The 17,193-nt window shown below is 55.4% G+C and overlaps 1 protein-coding gene across 1 annotated transcript; it reads right to left on the bottom strand.

Annotated features, from left to right (window-relative positions):
- Positions 1-702: 702 nt before the first annotated feature.
- Positions 703-12,014, bottom strand: Wnt10a (Wnt family member 10A). Its single transcript, XM_020174575.2, has 4 exons — positions 11,413-12,014; positions 10,227-10,489; positions 4,044-4,423; positions 703-1,796 (listed from the first exon to the last, which is right to left on the bottom strand). Exons 1-4 carry the CDS (start codon positions 11,523-11,525, stop codon positions 1,299-1,301), a joined length of 1,254 nt encoding a protein of 417 aa, XP_020030164.1. The 5' UTR covers positions 11,526-12,014; the 3' UTR covers positions 703-1,298.
- Positions 12,015-17,193: the final 5,179 nt, after the last annotated feature.

Below are 17,193 nucleotides of genomic sequence, written 5' to 3'. Positions count from 1 at the left end.
CCCAGGATTACTCCTCTCAGAGTGCCTCCTGTCTCTGCCGACAGTTGCTGCTGGGCATGGCCACTCGTCCTGGCTTGTGGCAGAGGGCTCAGGCACAAAGTAGGCGGTTAGAGCTCTGGCACTGCAGCGAGGGCTCTGGATCCCTGGGGTCCATCCCCTTCTCTAAAATCTCCACTGCTGCCATTCAATCCAGGCCTCATCTATGGTTTAGGAGATGGTTGTAGCCCCCTAACTGACCTTCCATCTGTTGTCTGTCCCCCCTTCAGTCAGTTCCCCATATAGTCATCCATCTGGGAATCAGATCAGGACACTACTCTGCATAAGACTCTGCAGATCCCACTTCTCCTAAATAAAATCCCAGCTTCTTAGCTAGGCCTAAAAAGACACATGGTGTAATCTTTGCCCACCTTCTAAACTCCTCTCCTGCTGATCAGCCCTTGATTTATCCTTTTCAGTCACAATGGCCTCTTTGCTGTTCTTCTTACAGGCAATGGTCTTTCTCACTGAAGACTTTTTTGCACCCCCCCCACCGGGGTTCCCCCTAAAAAGCCCTTCCCCTCAATCTCTTTCTCACACAGCATGAGTATCACAACTGAAAGAGGCTTTCCCTCCCTGACATTGATTTTACCAGTAAGGATCCCACTCCCCACAAATACGCTACACCCTGCACCTCGCTCTGTTTCCTTATAGCCCATAGCATTGCCTGAAATGACCTTGTTTGTGTTTTTACTGTTTTATTGTCCATCTCCAGCAGAAAGCCTGTAAACTCCAAGAGGGCCTCTCCTTTCCCTCAGAGAGTGCCACAAAGAGAGTGCAAAATAAATATGCATTAAATGAACTAGAGGAATGATTGGGGGCAGGCGCCTGTGGGGGAAAGATAGCTGGGGCCAGTACAGAATCACTTCAGCTCAATGTCCATTTCTTCTTTTTAATCTTCCTCCCCCTGCCCATCAGCTTCTGTTCATTCCCTCCCACTCCAGGAGAAGGGTAGAAAGGACGACAGGAGACAGGCCTGAATGACTTGGCTGCCTGGCTGTCAGTTGTGCTAGAGCGTAGATCAGTCTCTTCTCCACTTGAGCTGTCTGAGCTTGGGGCAGGAAGAGGGAGCAATCAATCCAGAGCCCACCGAAGTGAGCGGTGGGAGGCAGACAGGCCAGGACTGTCAGCTGATTGCAGACCCTTAAACTGGTAGATCTCCCTATAAGAGTTTGTGGTCCAATCTCCTCTCCAGGAGCCAAGGGCGATGCTGCCAGGCTCCAGCTCGGGAACCTTTCTCGGGGGCCCAGGGGTGTCTCCCATCACTTGCAGACACTGACCCACTCGGTGATGCGACACTCTTCGCAGACAACGAAGCAGCACCAGTGGAAGCGGCAGTGGCAGCGTTCGCTGCGCGTCTGACGCAGGATGTTGTGACCGCGGCCGCAACACATGCTACCGCAGCCATCCGGCCCCGCGCTGCTCTTGTTGCACAGGCGGCCGACGGTACCCGCAGAGTCCAGGCGCGGCTCGCGCTCGCAGAAGTCGGGCGACTTCTCGAAGTAAACCAGGTCGGCGGGGCTAGCCCGGCGGCGCGGCCCGGGAGTGCCCGGGGCAGGCGAGGGTGCCCCCGCGGGGCCGGGTTCCAGCTGGCCGCCGTTGCGGTTGTGCGGCCTGATGAGCGTGGCGCGGTGGAAGCGGCTGCGCAACAGCGCCCCCACCGCGCGAAACTCGGGCGTCACCTGCCAGCACGTCTTGAGCTGGCAGCTGCCTGACGTGCCGTGGCACTTGCACTTTCGCCGCATGTTCTCCATCACCGCCTGCGGAGAGAGGCGCTGTGAGGCCTGACGCGACCGCCAGTCCCCTGGCCCTCCTTCCCGGCTAAGGCTTGAAATGGGAGAATCTCAGAGGCTTTTGAAACCAGCTCCCATTTTACAGAAGGAAACACCGAGGCCCAGCATTAGGGCCTCACAGGTCCTGAGTCAGGAAATCAGAACTCCTCCAGCGGCTGTTTTGCTGGGCTCCCATCCACCTCCCACCAGGCTAGGCCTCAGGGGAATTCCCTCCTTCCTGTTCCCCTCCTCTTCTACCGCCCTCTCCAGCAGCTGCAGGGGGCCCTCGTGGCTGGGGGCTCCTGCTTCCTGAGCCCCCCTCCGTGGGGGATCCCAGATATTCAGGGAAATTCCCTCTCCTTCCACTACCCCACTCACTACATCCCAGCCCCAAAGCCTCTGGCCTCACTCCAGGCTGTGAGCAGGAGTTAAGTCTCTCAGTGAGTCTGAGAAAGTCCCATTCCACCATCACCGTGCACACCACCCCTAGACCTGCAGCAGTTTAAAGGGAGCTAAAGGGGGCCACAGAGACCAAGCAGTTGTCCTCCTCCCTTTCGGCTGACTGGGGCTTATTCTGCCCTATTCAGAGTGGCAACCAGAGCACAGTTCTACCTGAACACAGAACAGAACCCAGAGAGCCAGGCTGTCAGCCCCAGGAAAGAGAAGAGGAGTTCCCAGGCCTCTAAGGAAGGTGGTTATGGAAACACAACCTTCCTGTCCCCCACCTAGCACTCAACCTGCTCCAAGTCTCCTCCTAAAGAACCACTTAGCATTATCCTCAGCAGACATCCCACAGGAAGTTGGTCACACCCTCCTTTTCTCCCACTGCACCCCCAAAACACTTTCTGACAAGGAAAGCAAGGATCTGAGGACCTCAAAACTGGACTGCTCAGGGTCTTGGAGGGCTGCACAGATTGCATGTGTAGTCTGCGTTGTCAGCACCACGTGGGAACCAGCCCGATGCCTCCCCAGGTCAACAGCTCTAGAACATCTGCTTCCCACAAGCAGCAGCCATTAATTAACCAGTTTAACGAGGATGAGGAGGAGGCACTGTTGGTATGGGCTGGGGTGGTATCGAAGCTTGGGAAAACAGCCATGCATAGGGCAGGGCTAGGTGGAAGCTAGACAAGACCTGAAGGTGGGCGTGCCTCAGTTTACCCCACATCTAAGTCAAGATGCGAATTGCTGAATCAGCTAGGAGTCTTTGTGGAGGAAGATGAATTGGAATGGGCTAGGAGGCCAAGAGAAAGGAGAGCAAGGAAGCCAAGGAGGCCTATTCAGGCTGGGCAGGGTCAAGAGGAGGGATGGGGATGGAACAGCTAGGAAAGAAGAGAGCTGAGCTACCCAAGTGCCAATGAGGGCATCACAGTGTAGCCTGAACCTATCTGTATGTGTGCACAGTATAGACTCCACTTCACAGAGCAAATGAGTACAGTCTCAGAGTTCCACTTCCCAGGGATGGAGCCCACCTCTACCACCTTCTCAATAGTTGCATCACCTCAGCAAGTTTATTGGTCAATCTGTGTCTCAGTTTCCATACCTGAGCATGTGGTTAATAGTAGTGGTCACCTCATAGGTAGTTGAAAGGATTAGATAGGTTGGTCAGGAAGGTGTCTAACACATAGTAAGCACTTAATGCATACAGTCTATTATTCTTTTCCTTCCTTCCTTTTATCTTTTTATGTATGTATTTCTTTCATTTATTTTGCATGAATGAGCTCTGAGGTAATAGGAGCATGCAAGGGCAGAAGAGAAAGGAGGAAGGTAGTCATAATACAGGACCACAGTGGCCCTTAGAAATCTCATTTAGCCTTCATGCTGGACTGCACAGAAAACCTGGATCACAGCCACAGGGAACCACTGAACATTACAGCCTGGGACTTCACCATACTCTACTTCAACCTTCCTGCTCTACAGGGGAGGAGACAACCTGGCACTCCAGGACTAGACCCTTGAGGTAGTGACAGCCAGCTGGGTCCTATGAACATCCAAGGAAATGGGAGGAGCAGGCTGCTCAGCAGGGTGTGTGCTGATGGGGGCGGGTGTGCCTTAACCCTGTGGCCTGGCACACCGCAGGTCATCAAGGCTTGATCCCTGACTGAATTAGAAGAGGGCAATGAGAGGACTGTAGAGTTGGGGGAACCACGTGGTCCCCAGAAGACAAGGGGGGGTGGGGAGGGGATACAGGCCCTAGGCAGAGGAATGTGCCTCGGAACTAGGGGGCGGGGCTCTCACCTGCCTCCCGACTCGGTTGTTGTGGAGCCTCATGCGCGCGTGGATGTCTTTGTGAGGTTCCCGGGAGTCCAGAAAGTCCTTAGAGAAACGTTCCCCGAAGCCCACGTCCGGGCTGCAGCCGCCCCATTCCCAGGAGTCCTGTAGGCCGGGGCTGGCCGGGGGTAGAGCAGGGTGTTCCGGGACTCCATGGCTCAAGCCTTTACCGCGCTGCAGCGCGTCCAGCTGCAGGCGGTGCAGCTTCCGACGGAAAGCCTCCTCGTCCCCGCGTCTGGAGGCGTCGCAACCGCAGGCCCGCAGTTTGCCCAGGGCGCAGGCGTTGGACACCGCGTGCACCACCCCAGCTGCAGCGATGGCATAGGCGAAAGCGCTCTCTCGGAAACCTGTGGTTAGAGACCCAGAAAACATGGTCGCTAGAGGAGCTTCTACATCCCATACCCCTGTCCACCCTGCCCACCCTCGTCACACGAGGAAAAACTGAAGCCCAGTGTGGGCGAGGGTCTAGTATTAGGGCACAGATTTTAAAAATAAAAGGGCAGAAATCATGCCCAAATCCAGGTGTTCTTCACACTGGGCGGCGGGAAGGTCTCCCCATGGCACTCTTCTTCCCCACCCCACACCCTTGTTCGCTAACATCACCCTTAGCAAGCTCAAAATCTGTGTGTCTAGATCTCTCCTTTAGGGCAGAAAGTGCCAGGTAAACACATTCCTTTTAAGATCAGGGATTTCATCTATTGCCTTTCAAGGTGATATCTGCAATTTAAAAATAGCCTGGAGAATGAAGGCAAAGTTTAGCCTAAAGAATAAATTACCAGTGATGGAATTCCAGGCCCCCAGAAGATGCCAGTGGGCAGGAAGGTTAAGAGGAGATGGTCTGCTGCTAAAGGATCCTGGGTTCAAATTCTGCTTTTCCACTTAATAGTTGTTAATAGTTATATGTCCTTTTGGCCAAATGACTTAACCTCCCTGGACCTCAGTTTCCTAATCTGTCAGTGTTCTTATTATGTCTCACTATAATTCCAAGAATTAAATGAGTTATTAAAGTTAAGTGCTTAGAATAGTGTCTTACCCTTAGCAAATACTGCATAAACATCAGCTCTTCCTGCTGTCTGACCTCACTCACTCCTGTTGCATTTTTCAGGTCACTGGTTTTTGTTGTTGTTTGTTTCACCATGATGAAAGACAGAGCCCAGCAGCTCATGACCCATTTCTAAAATCTGTTGGGTTAACTGGAAGCCTATGAAGCAGATTCTCCCTCTCTATCTTCTCTTTCCAGCTCATTGCATTTTGGTACCTTTTTGCATAAGGAGCCCAGTACAAAGCAGACAGGAGGGGAAGAGGATTGAGCTGGAGCCTTCAAAAGGGATGCTGGGAATTGGCCGGAACTGCAAGGGAGCAGAAACTGCTATGGGGTGGTGGGGCCTAAGGGGAAGGAGGGTAGACCCAAGTCCCTGGGAAGCACACCCTGCATTTATCCCTTGCCTTTTATCTTTGGAATTCTGACTGCTTCTCTTATTGCTGCGGGAGTCATCAGCCTGCTGTAGGACACATGGCAATACTCAGACCTCAGAAATCACCCCTCTCACACACACACACCACAGCCACCGCCAAACACACATGCATGCCCCATGCAAAATGGAGAACCCAGGATCTCAGGGTTATGAAGCTGGACCCACACCCAGCTTTCTCAGCTCCTAGGACTGGGACAATCAGATGACAATCAGTTTCTGCTGAAGGACCAGAGAGCCTTGCTGCTGAGAAAGAAACCCAGGTAACCCAGTTCCTATGGCCCTGTCCATACTTGGCACCAGGAAAGAGCAAGAAGCTGGTCCAGGGAGATGTACAGGATCACCTACCATCTACTAGGCTCTGTCACATTCAAGGACAGTTCTGGAGGGATATGGAGAACTGTAACCCACAGCTTGCAGGGAACACCCTACCCCATGCGCTCAAGATGCCTTCCCCTACACCACCCCATGACCTCAGACAGCTGCCACAGCCACATGTAGAGGTGACCAGGCCAGGCAGGGCCTGTGTGGCCCTGCTTCAAGCATCCAAGCTTCAGAGAAGTCCAGCCCATCGAGTCTGCCCCAGCTCCTGTTTAGGGCCCCAGTTTCGGTCCTGGCCCCGACTGTCTGGGGCAGACAGGCACTGTGCCATCTGGCCAGCTGGAGAGGGAGAGGGGTGGGGCTATGGCCAGCTGGGTTGCCCGGAGCAGGGTTGGGGGGGGGGCTTGTTAAGACGCACAATTAGCCGCCCTGCCTTTGATCTGGGACAGGGACTGCCAGCATCTAAGTGGAGTCAGCTGCTGCTACAGGCCCCAGCCAACGGCCAGAAAGGGGCTGGGGAAGGAGGCTCAGAGGGCAGGGGAGTATTGAAGAAGGAAGATTCAAGCACCAGAAAGAACTAGGAAGGGTTAGAGAAGCTTGAGCCCTGCTCATTCAAGTCAAAGAGTGAGGAAAGGAGAGAGGTCTGGTCTCAATTCCTTCTATGCAAATAGCTTGTGCACTCGTGTGCCTGGTCAGAAAAAGAGAGAAGAATTTTGTGCATGTGGGAATACTTAGGCGTGACACTGACTGGGACTACATGTTTGCACAAACATGAGTAGGTGTGTGGGGGTGCATGCATGTCAGTTTCATTTCTTGGATTACACTCCTGCTGCACTGGCTCACCTCTGGGTACATGGTGGGCCTTGCAGCTTGGGAGGTAGTCTAGCAAGGGGTTGGGTGCATCACAGTTCTAAAGTCAGGTGGTCTGCATGGAGTGCTGGCTCCATTGCTCACTTATAAGCTATGTGACTAATGGCAAAAAACCCCTCTGAGCTTCATTTGTAATATAAGGATAATAACAGGACCTACCACAGGGGGACTGTTTGAGGACCCTAAAGCATGGATAAAGTGTTTTTAGAACAATGCCCAACACACATCAAGTACTTAATGGTTGCTGATTCATTGAGAGTCAATAGAACAATAGGGCCCCAGATGGTTCTGAGATATGATTGTGCCTCAGTTTCCCCATCTGAGTGCCAACACTACCCCTAAGCCCTGGATATCTGGTCATAAAACCATGACTCCTGAGAAGATGGGTACAAGAGGTAGGTGAGAAAAGAAAAAGCCAGAGCTTGGAGAATCTGTTTTCCCTGGGCTGGATTGCTGCAGGGCTCAGACTTCTCTTTCCATCCATTCTAGGTAGGTATGGGCCTGAGGAAAGCCAGTGCCTAAAATGCAGGAGCTCCCAGGACCTGCTTTGTAAACCTACCATACTCCTCTCCTCCAGGCCTCTCCTAATTTCCCATTCCTGCCCACACCAGTGCTGAGCTCAGCCCCCAGCAGCTCCTTCATCAAATCTCCTTTCTGAGTGAGAGATGGAGGGGTTCTCTGTTTCTCACATAACAGATGTTCTGTCCAGCACCCAGCCCAAGTCAGCAACCTGTGTGGGTCTTAGGGCAAAAAACTGGGGCTATCAGTGCCTCAGACCTCAGAAATCACCCTCCCCCACTCTCCCCATACCATTTAGGCTGTTGCTGCCCTTGGGCTGGGCAAAGCGACCAGGATAGATTTAGGGACCACCTTCAGCTTTTACCTGACCCTCACCATCTCCCTGGAGACCCCTGTTCCTGTCCTCACCCTCTCTTGGGGCTACAACACCTAGTCTTCAGCTAGCCAAAGCCTAATTATGTTCCCAGGGTGGTTCAAGCCAGGTGCCCAAGCATTCTTCCTTCTTCAGACCCATCCTCCCGCTCAACCCATCTCAGAGAAGTCGTCTGGATTATCAGATGACAGTGACAGCAGTAAGGAAAGCCCAAGGAACAACCTCCCTACCACCCACCTCCCCAGCAGTCTCAGAAATTTAAACATGACAGAATCCTTTTAAAGAGAAGGCCTTTGGCAGCCTAGGTCAGAAGGGTCAACACCCTGCTATTCCACTTGGGGGCGGGGTGGGGGTGGGAAGCTAGGTCACTCGACCCCACAATGGTCAGGTGGGAAACTTGGAGAAGGAACCAGACAACCAGGGGCTGGCTGTCACCAAGAGCAGGTTCATGGAGTTCAAATTTAGCCAGTACTGAAGGAGAGGATCAAGACAGATCCAGATACGGAAGGAGGCAAGAGCACAGCGGTGTAGAGGCGGAGGTGAGGGGAGTGGCAGTTTTCTTTCCAGAGCCCAGAAGTCATCCCCTCCGAAGAGGGAGAGGTAGAAATGAGGTGTTGCAATGGAGGGTGAGGGGAGCAGAAGTCACGGAGGTGGGGCGGTGTTCCGGGGCCTAGAGAAGGAGCCCAGCCCCCCTGGCGGAGCTCGGGAGTTGCAGTCCCGCCCCCTCCCCGCGCAGGGCACCGCCCCGCCCGGCTAGCCCCGGCAAGTCTCTGCCTCCCCTCCGCTCCTAAAACTCTCCCCCTGCCGTCCCCCCAGCTCACCTCCCGCTTATTAAACTGCAGGTGAACCCGGGAGCACCTGGCGCAGCGCCAAACCCGCGCGGTTCCACTGCCCCAAACTCGCCCCCAAGCTTCAAAGACCCCAGGTCCTTCACCAGGCTGCACGGGCCTGACCCGGCGCCAACCGGGATGCCTGGGTTCGCTCAATCTAGAGGGAACAGGAACACCAGAGGGGACACCGAGGCCAGGGAGAGGGCCGAAGAGCTTGCCCTGCCTCGCCTCACCCGAAGCGGCCGGGGTGAGAACCTCAGCGCCCGCCCGAGGCCCCAGTGAACAGAAACAGAAGCAAGGACCACGGAGCCCTTATCGGGGACCCGAGGGTCGCAGAGAAATGCGGCTGCGGGGAGCGCGGGTGACCCAGAAACCCGAGGGTGGAAACGGGCGCTCGGCGGTGGTGAGCGCCGGCCCAGCCGGGTCGGGGCCTGGAAGATGCGGAGGCCTGCCACTTGGTGTCAGCGAGCGCGGGCGGCCGGGCGGGGCGGGGCGGGGCACGCATTGGGAGCCCGGCCGGCCTGCGGGCTGGGGGTCTCGGGCAGCCACCCCGGTACGGTTGGAAGGGCTCAGGCTGCGCGGGGCGGGAGGGGCGGGAGCGCGGGGCAGTGGGGTGCCCTCTCCGAGCACGACGCGGCTGGGGCCGGGAGCCGTCTGCCGCGGCCCGCGGGGATTAGTTCGCGGCTGCATGCCGCCACACGTGTCGGGCTGGGCTCGGCCGGGTAGAAACAGCGCCCCGGGCGCGCGGGGGAGGGAGAAGGGAGCGCGCGGGGGCGGGGCGGCGGCCTGGGGCTGGGCTGCAAGTAGGCTGGGATGGCCCTTAACTTGGGGACCCAAGGGATGCATCTGGGGTCCTAGAGAAAAGGGAAGGGCCTTGGCTTGGTTCTTTCTGCAGTTGGGGTACACAGGAGTCTGACTCCAGGAGCCTCAGGCCCTGGGGCTACTTGGTATATGGGTGGCATCCCTCCTCCTCCTCCTCCTCCTCCTCCTCCTCATCTATCAACTAGGATTGGGGACAAGTCCCAAGGATCCAGGGACACGGGTCCCCACCCTGTCCCAACCAAGCAGCTCAGAGGAGGAAAGGTAGATACCCAGCTAGACAAATCCAAGAAGCAAGGCACCCATCTTGCTCCAAAGACCTGATTTTCAAGGCCTAAGATACAAGGCTGGCAGATGGGCATGAGAGCAGGTGAATAACAAAAACTACCTGCCATCTCCAGTCCAACCACTCTAGGGATTGTCTGGATGGACCATAGGTCACCCAGAAGTCAGAAGTCAGGGAGATAGGACAAGGGAGTGGGCCGCAGCTCCTCTGAGCTGTGAGGGGGACAGGAGTTGACAGGGCTGTCAGGCCTGCTGGGCCAGAGCCACTATCCACAAGCCACACACACCCAGTGCTCTGATTCAGAGAAGGTTCGAGGGTGGTGAGGATGACACAGAGGCAGGTGCTGGACCCCGCACTGGTAGAGCAGAGTACAGACCATTTACCTGTAGAAAGTCCCCACCCTGTCTTGGAAGATGGTGAGTGCCTTTTCACAGGCTCTCCATCCTAAGTGTGGTTTACTAGGTAAAGCCACTTCTGTCCCATTTGTCTGCCCCCACACACACACCCTTTTCTGAGATCAGAAAGAGCAAGAAAGCAACATGGCTGGCAGATGCGGGAGTTCGAGGTACTGCCAGCTTGACAGAGTCGGTTAGGGATGGCTGGCAGACAGGCTCTGGGGTAGAGGTGCTGGGTGGACCCAAAGCAGGCAGGAGCAGCTACCTCTGCTGAAGATGGGACTCTCATAGGGGATCTTGTTTCGAGTCTCCAGGCTAGAGCAGTTCCAGCGCTGGTCCCGGAACTGGTGTTGACACTCATGGATGGCGATCTGGATGCCCTGGATGGCTGAGGCAGCCACGTCAGGGTGACGCACACACACTTCCATCTGCCGCCGGCTCAGGCCGGGCAATGTCAGGCACACCGTGTTGGCGTTGAGCACAGGCTCCGGGGGAAGGCGGAGGCCCAAGATGTCGTTGGGTGCTGACCTGCAGGCATGTGGGGTGGGGTAAGCATTTTGGGGGAACCATGAAGACCCATTTAATAACATACATTTTGTCCCAAAAGCCAAAATCACTCTTCACTTGTAAGGTTGAACCTATCTACACTCCTAAACAGTCTCCTTTCCTTGACCTCCTTTTCCTTCCACCACCACCACACAGGTAAATGTGCAAATGTATTTCAGAAGTACATCTCCAGGCACAGATGCCTGACACCCCAGGGTGCACCCAGGAGCCCCCTCCCAAAGTCATGTTTCACTCAGTCACATTTACTCAGACATACTTCTGCACACATCGTAGTGGGTAATACAGACCCAGGAACACACCCACTTCTTCAGACATAGTTATAGACACACATAAAGACACTCATGTTCACACATGTGTTTGTCTTAACATGAGTACTCACATTCACACACGTATACGTGCAAACTGCTGTTTACCAACGCAGCTTGCCAGGCTCACTGGACACACACACACATGAGTAACTGCAGTCTCTCACTGACCCCACCTGGGATGAGATACCCCTTTTCAGCACCCTCCCCCCAACTCCTGCTCTTGCCTAGGGGTGATCTGTAAGCTGGAACTAGGCAATTTGGGCTTACTCTTGAGGTAGGGGGACCTTCCCCCTGGGTGGCAGGGACCCCAGGCTGGTGCTCACTCTTCCCTACATCCACCTCCCCTCCTAGTTGCCATCACTCCCCTGGGCACTGCCCTGGCTCCCTGGACTGCCCATATCCTGTCACCAGTCCAATGCCCTCCTCTTGGAGCTCAGTCTTTCTTGGGTACCAGCACTATGCTGTGACCCTGTCCTTCCTTCCATTTCAGGGTCCCTGCCCCAGCAGGAGCGCCAGACGCCCCTGCCCCGAGGGTCCCAGCTCCTCTGGAGGGCGGAGCATAAGGTGAGGGCTCACCTGGGCACGGCGGCAGCCAGCAGCAGTAGGAAGAACAGGAGCGCCCAAAACTCGGGCCGCGGCTGGGGCCGGGGTCGGAGCCGCAGCCAGGGGCGAGGGTGGGCGCTGCCCATGGCGCGCGGGCCGTGACGGGCAGGGAGTGGGGGGGGGGCTCACAGCCCGGTAGGACTGGCGAGCCAGGGGCGGCGGCGCATGATCGGCAGGGGTCGGGGCGGCTGCGACACACAGCTCCGACTCGGGTCACGGCTCCTGGAGCAGACGGCGCCCGCCTCCCCGCACCATGGGGCAGCGCCCCCGGGCACCGCCCTCGGGGGGGTGGGTAGGGAGTGGGCGAAGCGGGCACCTCCTGGCACAGGGGTCCAGGGAATTTCCCGAGGCCCCCTTGCGACAACTCCTGGTGCCTCTCAGGGTAAGGGGGGCCCCGGAGGTGCAGCAGGCTGGGGACTCGAGGCCTGGGTGCTGGGGCTCCCCCCCACCCCCCAGCGCAGCGCCAAGAGCCTGCGCTTCCGAGGGTGTGCAAGGCGGGCGCAGGGGGTGTGGGGGGCGGTGCTGACTGGGCCCAGCCCCACAGCCTGCAGAGTGAGTGACTGTCCCCGCTCCCAGGCTCGGGGAGCTCTGCCGCCTCCTTCCCCCACCCCCGCCATGTAGTGTCTTAGGGCTCTACCCCACGTGACGTCACGGGGGGAGTGGAGGCGTGTAAGCGTCTCGAGGCCACTGCATCCGCTCAGGACTGGAGGTGGGAGCCGGCATGCAGAGGGCGGAGGAAGGAGAGGTGTTGGGGTCTGTGCGCGGAAGCCCCGCTGGTTTGTATGAGGAAGGTGCGTGTTACCGGGAAGCGTGTGTGCCCGGCTGAGACGCGGCTGCGGGGGAGCGCCCCGCCCCACCCCAGTCTGCACACCTGCGGGGACTGGAGGGGAGGGGCTGGCCCCTCCGTGTCGCCACCCCTACTTCAAGAGGGACTTCCCCCAGCCTGGCTTCGGAGGCAGGTGTGGGGTCCTAAGAAGAAATTTGACAGCCTCTGGCTTGTCCTGTCCTTTGCTGTGTGACCTTAAACAGGTGTCTCCTGCTCGATAGACACCCTCTGTCCCTTTATGAAATGAGATTGGGGGCCACCTCATCTAGTCGGTGAGCCACTAAAGGCTCCAGTAAATGCTTGCTTGGGAGCCAAGCCTCTGAGAGGAGGGACTTGAAAGCCTTTTGATCCTAGGAATGGACTTTGAGATATTTTTATTTAGCCCCCTTTTCTTTCATTCATTCATTTTTTTTTCCGGTACTGGGGTTTGAACTCAGGGCCTTACACCATAAATCACTCCACCAGTCCTTTTTCGTGAAGGGTACTTGCGAGATAGGGTCTAGCAAAAGATTTGCCTGGGCTGGCTTCGAACCACAATCCTCCTGCTCTCTTCCTCCTGAGTAGCTAGGATTACAGGCGTGAGCCACGGGAGCCTACCTAGCCCCTTTTTCTTTCACAAGAAAATACTGACTTAATGTCACACAGCCAATTAGTGGAAGAACTGGAACTGAACCCAGTTCTCCTGACTCCCAGCACAGCAGCTATGGCCCCAACACTGAGTGCTGTTTACCTCTGCCCAGGGATGCTCTGAGTCCTGCCCTGGCCCTGCCCTTGCCCTGTCTGCACATGATCCTCTGGGATCCCTTCTTCCCCCCACCCCAGCTGAACACTGGACTCCTCCTCAAAATGGGGCAAGTGTGTTTGGTCCAGGCAAGGCCTGACAACCAGAGGGTTTGGGGGCAAGAGGCTCTCTGGCTTCTGTTTCTGGTTTTAACCTTGGCCCTGATATGAATCCTACTCTTGCTGTGTCTTCAGCATCTTCCTCTGGAAAATGGGCACAAGCCTCCTACTCTATACACACATCCCTCCCACCCTGCTGTTCCCTCTCTCTGAAGAGAGCCCCTCCTGGCCTAGGGACAGAACTACCCAAGCCTCTGGGCTCAGAAACAAAAGGGGCCCCCATTCCTGGAATTGCCCATCCTTGGGGAATTGGAGGAGAGAGGAGGGGCCTTCCTTGTCCCTAGACTGTCAGGTGGTGGGGGTGGCCTCAGCAACAGCAGGCTGACGGCATACTCCCCCTCCTTTCCCCCCATCTCTGCCGGCAGCCACCGCAGCTGTCAGGAATTAAGGGCTTGAGGCTGCTGGGGGTGGGGGTGGGGCAATGGGGGAGCAGTCTGGCTGGACAGCAGGAAAACAGCCGGGGGCAGGAAGCAGAGTGCGTCAGCCAGAGCCTTGTGTGACCCCAGCCACCCCCTGCCTTCCCCACTCTCCCCTACTATGCTGCAGGGACAGGGACAGCAGCTTGGGAGTAGAGTTTGGGATGTGGATAGGGACAGGGTGGGACCAGACTCAACACGGAAAGAAGGCAGGAGCCCAGGATGGAAGAGGGCATCAGCAAACTGGAGAGCCAAGCTCCCATTGGGGAACTGAGGCCCCAATGGTTTAGGAAGAGATCCAATTCAACAAGGGCAATGAGGTCATACTCAGGTTGCAGCTCCTGGCTGCCTGTTTGGTGCTCACACTCTTCCCCATGCTTGATACACCATATGTATCCCCTGGGGTGGAAAATACTGATTCCAGTCTTTCTAGGCAGAAGGCCGCCGGGGTCTGCATTTCTAACCATCTCTCAGGTGTTTTGGTGGGGACCACCTTTGGGAAATGCTGCTGGCTGAGCAGCTGATTTTTTTTTTCTTTTGGTCTCTCTTCAACAAGGGGGGGGGGCTCTTTGCTCTACTGTTCATGAAATATAGAGGTGAAAGGAGAGAGAGACCTTTCCTTTGAAAACTCCAGGAGGCAAATACAATCCCCAAGCTCCCAGCCTGATGTCATGAGGGGCTAAGAGTGCCCAAGTCTGGGGGCATCTCTCCTCAGTATAGGGAGAGGAAGTTTTCATAAGCACAGGGCCTTGGTATGTGTACAGATGAGGCCCAGAGAGTGTGCAGCTGGGGACCCAACCCCATATGACCCACGCCATAGCCAAGCCCCTATTGGCAGCCCCCAATCCCCACCCCAGCCCTGCCCTGGGCTCTGGCCTTCAGCCCAGCCCCAACCCCCGCAGCTGCTGCCTGAGACCACAATTACAGGGGCCACTGGGGGTGGGGGGGAGCAAAGAGGATGAAAGGCAGTTTGGAGAATGGTTCCAGCTGTGGCAGCTCTGGTGTAGGTCACAGGGAAGGAGGGCTTGGGGAGGCACCAGGGTGAGAACAGGTGGGACCCTCACAGTCCTAGCCTAACCCAGCCCAGTCAGGGCTTGGTCCTGATGTTCTACTGGAGAAGTTTGTCCTGGTGAGGAAGAGAGGAAAGGAGCCCCAGACTAATGAGGGGGCTTTCTGTTGGTTGTCCAGGCCTCAGCAAGGTAAGGGGGAATCTCTTGCTACTTTCCTGTCCCCAAACACCTAATGTTTGGTTATTGAAGGGAAAAGATGTATTCTGAGCTCTTGGCCTTAGGCTGATCCTAGGCCTTCCACTGGCCTCCTCACCCATCTGCCTGCATTCTGCCTTTTCCTGGTGTGGTCATGCACACATCTGGGGTGCCTCTATGCTCTTCCTCCCCCCCCCCGCCACCTCCCCAGTTCCACATGTCCCTTGCCACTCAGCCAGCAGGGGACCTTGCCTACGCCTGGGGCTGAGCAGCTGGGTGAGCAAGGAGGGGGTCGGGGGGCACTTCTGAGCTCTACTTCCAACCCCTTTCCCAGGCAGCAGTACAAGAACACAGAGCCATCTCTGGGCTTAAAGAGGACTAAGCTGTAAGGGTCCCAAGGATGCCTCCTGGGTCATCACTGTCACCCTTCACAGAAGGCAGTTCCCAGACCTCTGCAGGGCTTGGTCACAGAGAGCAGATCACTGCCATATGACTAGAAATTTAAAGGCTGTAGTACACTCTCACATTGTGTAAGAAGTTATTAGCCTATTCTGTGATGGGAAGACTGAGGCTCAGGTTAACTGGCTTGACCATGCATGCAAACTAGACCTTTTTCACTGAACCATACTACTTCATCTGACTTTCTTTCAACCTGCTTGGGGTGGTAATGGTTCGTGCCACTGCCCCAGTTTCTTTCTTTTGCAATGCAGAGGAAGATAGCTAGCCAGCCCACGAATCTCAGCACCATCAACCAGGACTGGGCATAGTAGTAGACAGGAGACTGGCATCCCAGCCCTAGGACCCACTAGCCCAGGGGTCCCCAACAGCCTGGAATCCTAGCTATCCCTGGGTCTCTCTGCTTCCTTTCAGTCCTACTCTTGCCTTCCCACTGCTCTGAGTTCTGCAGATGTCCTGCTCCTCCACCTCGCTCCCAGTTAATAGTGAAGCTGGGCTCAGCACGCCCTCTGGTGGTCGTTGAGAAAAGTACGGGAGATTTTTTAGAGCGCAGCAGGAGGCTGGTATACATCTCAGTGTCTGCAGAGCTCCTGCATAGCATGATCAAGGCCCTGAGTCCCATCCCCAGCACATGGAAAAGAAGAGGAAGAAAAGGAAAGAAAAAAAGAAGTGTACACAGAACTCTGGGGAAGGCAAATCTGTGAATACAAATCATGTCCCTCGGGGAGCTTCATTTCTCCTGTGTGGAGAAAATCCACGCCATCATGCCAGTTCCACTCTCCCCCTTGGAAAGTTAAGAGTCTACTTTGGCTGAGGAGTTCTGATCCAAACTCTCCATGATCTTTCCATGAAGCCCAAGCATTTGATCCAAGGGAGCCAGGAGGAGGCAGGAAAGAAACACCAAATGCCCCTTTCTATCACTGCAGCTGACCCCCACTAACCACTGTGAGCCTGGCTGCCTCATAAAGTTGCCAATGGGGGGCACTGTGGGAGGACAGATGTGCTGGAAGCCATGGTGATGTTCTGTCACATCCAGGATGAAGTCCTCTCCTTCTGTTCCATTTGAAGAACTCTGCTCCCTCCCTGAGCCACATTTCCTAGTGGTCCTAGGAGGCTGCCAATCCCAGCCCTTGTAGTGCATCTCCCTGGATAATGTAACTGGTCCAGGGATGAGCAAATGGCCAGGCTGAACTAGTCAGGGTCTTTCTTGGGACTGCTGCTGGAGATAACTGGGAAGGCCGCTTTTTAGGGGATCATTGGTTCTAAGAGAGAGCCAATGTCACATAGAGAAAATATGCAAGAGGAAAGAATGAACACAGTATGCCAAAAAGAGCCAGGTAAGCAGAAACAATAGATGGGGGAAAGTGGAAGACTAAGGAAGGAGATGAGGAAGAGAGAGACCTATGATAACATTCAAGCCCTTGGGTTCAGCCAAACCTGAGTTCAGACTGAATGAATGGACTTCCCACTTTTTAACCCACTTTGGCCTCATCTAAAAGTCGGGGATCTTTGTTTGTAATCAGGTCCTGCCCAGAACCTACAAAGTGTCAGCTCTCTATTCCCATTCTCATAGTAATTACCACTTCTGTTTTTCTTTCTCTTTCTCTGACTCTCTCTCTCTCTCTCTCTCTCTCTCTCTCTCTCTCTCTCTCTCTTATATTTTTATTTTTGGGGGGCAGTACTAGGGTTTGAACTCAGGGTCTCACTTGCTAGGCAGGTGCTCTCTCCCACTTAAGCCACGCCCCCAGCCTGCTACCATTTATTAAACAGAAGTTTGGCATAAATTATTATACCAAAAAGGTATGGGATGGATTAAGATGACTGCAAACATCTAAGCAGCAGGATCAGCTATAAACCCAGAGGCCTGAATCCAAAGCTCAGGCGTTGTCCCGCACTGCGTACTCTGAGCTGGTGATTCTCCATTCTTTATTTGCACTGGAGGGATGTGGGG

This window comes from Castor canadensis, chromosome 4, assembly GCF_047511655.1.
Source record: "Castor canadensis chromosome 4, mCasCan1.hap1v2, whole genome shotgun sequence".
NCBI classification, from domain to species: Eukaryota; Metazoa; Chordata; class Mammalia; order Rodentia; family Castoridae; genus Castor; species Castor canadensis.
The sequence above is the reverse complement of the archived record's forward strand: the minus strand, read 5'-3'. Positions and strand labels throughout refer to the sequence as shown.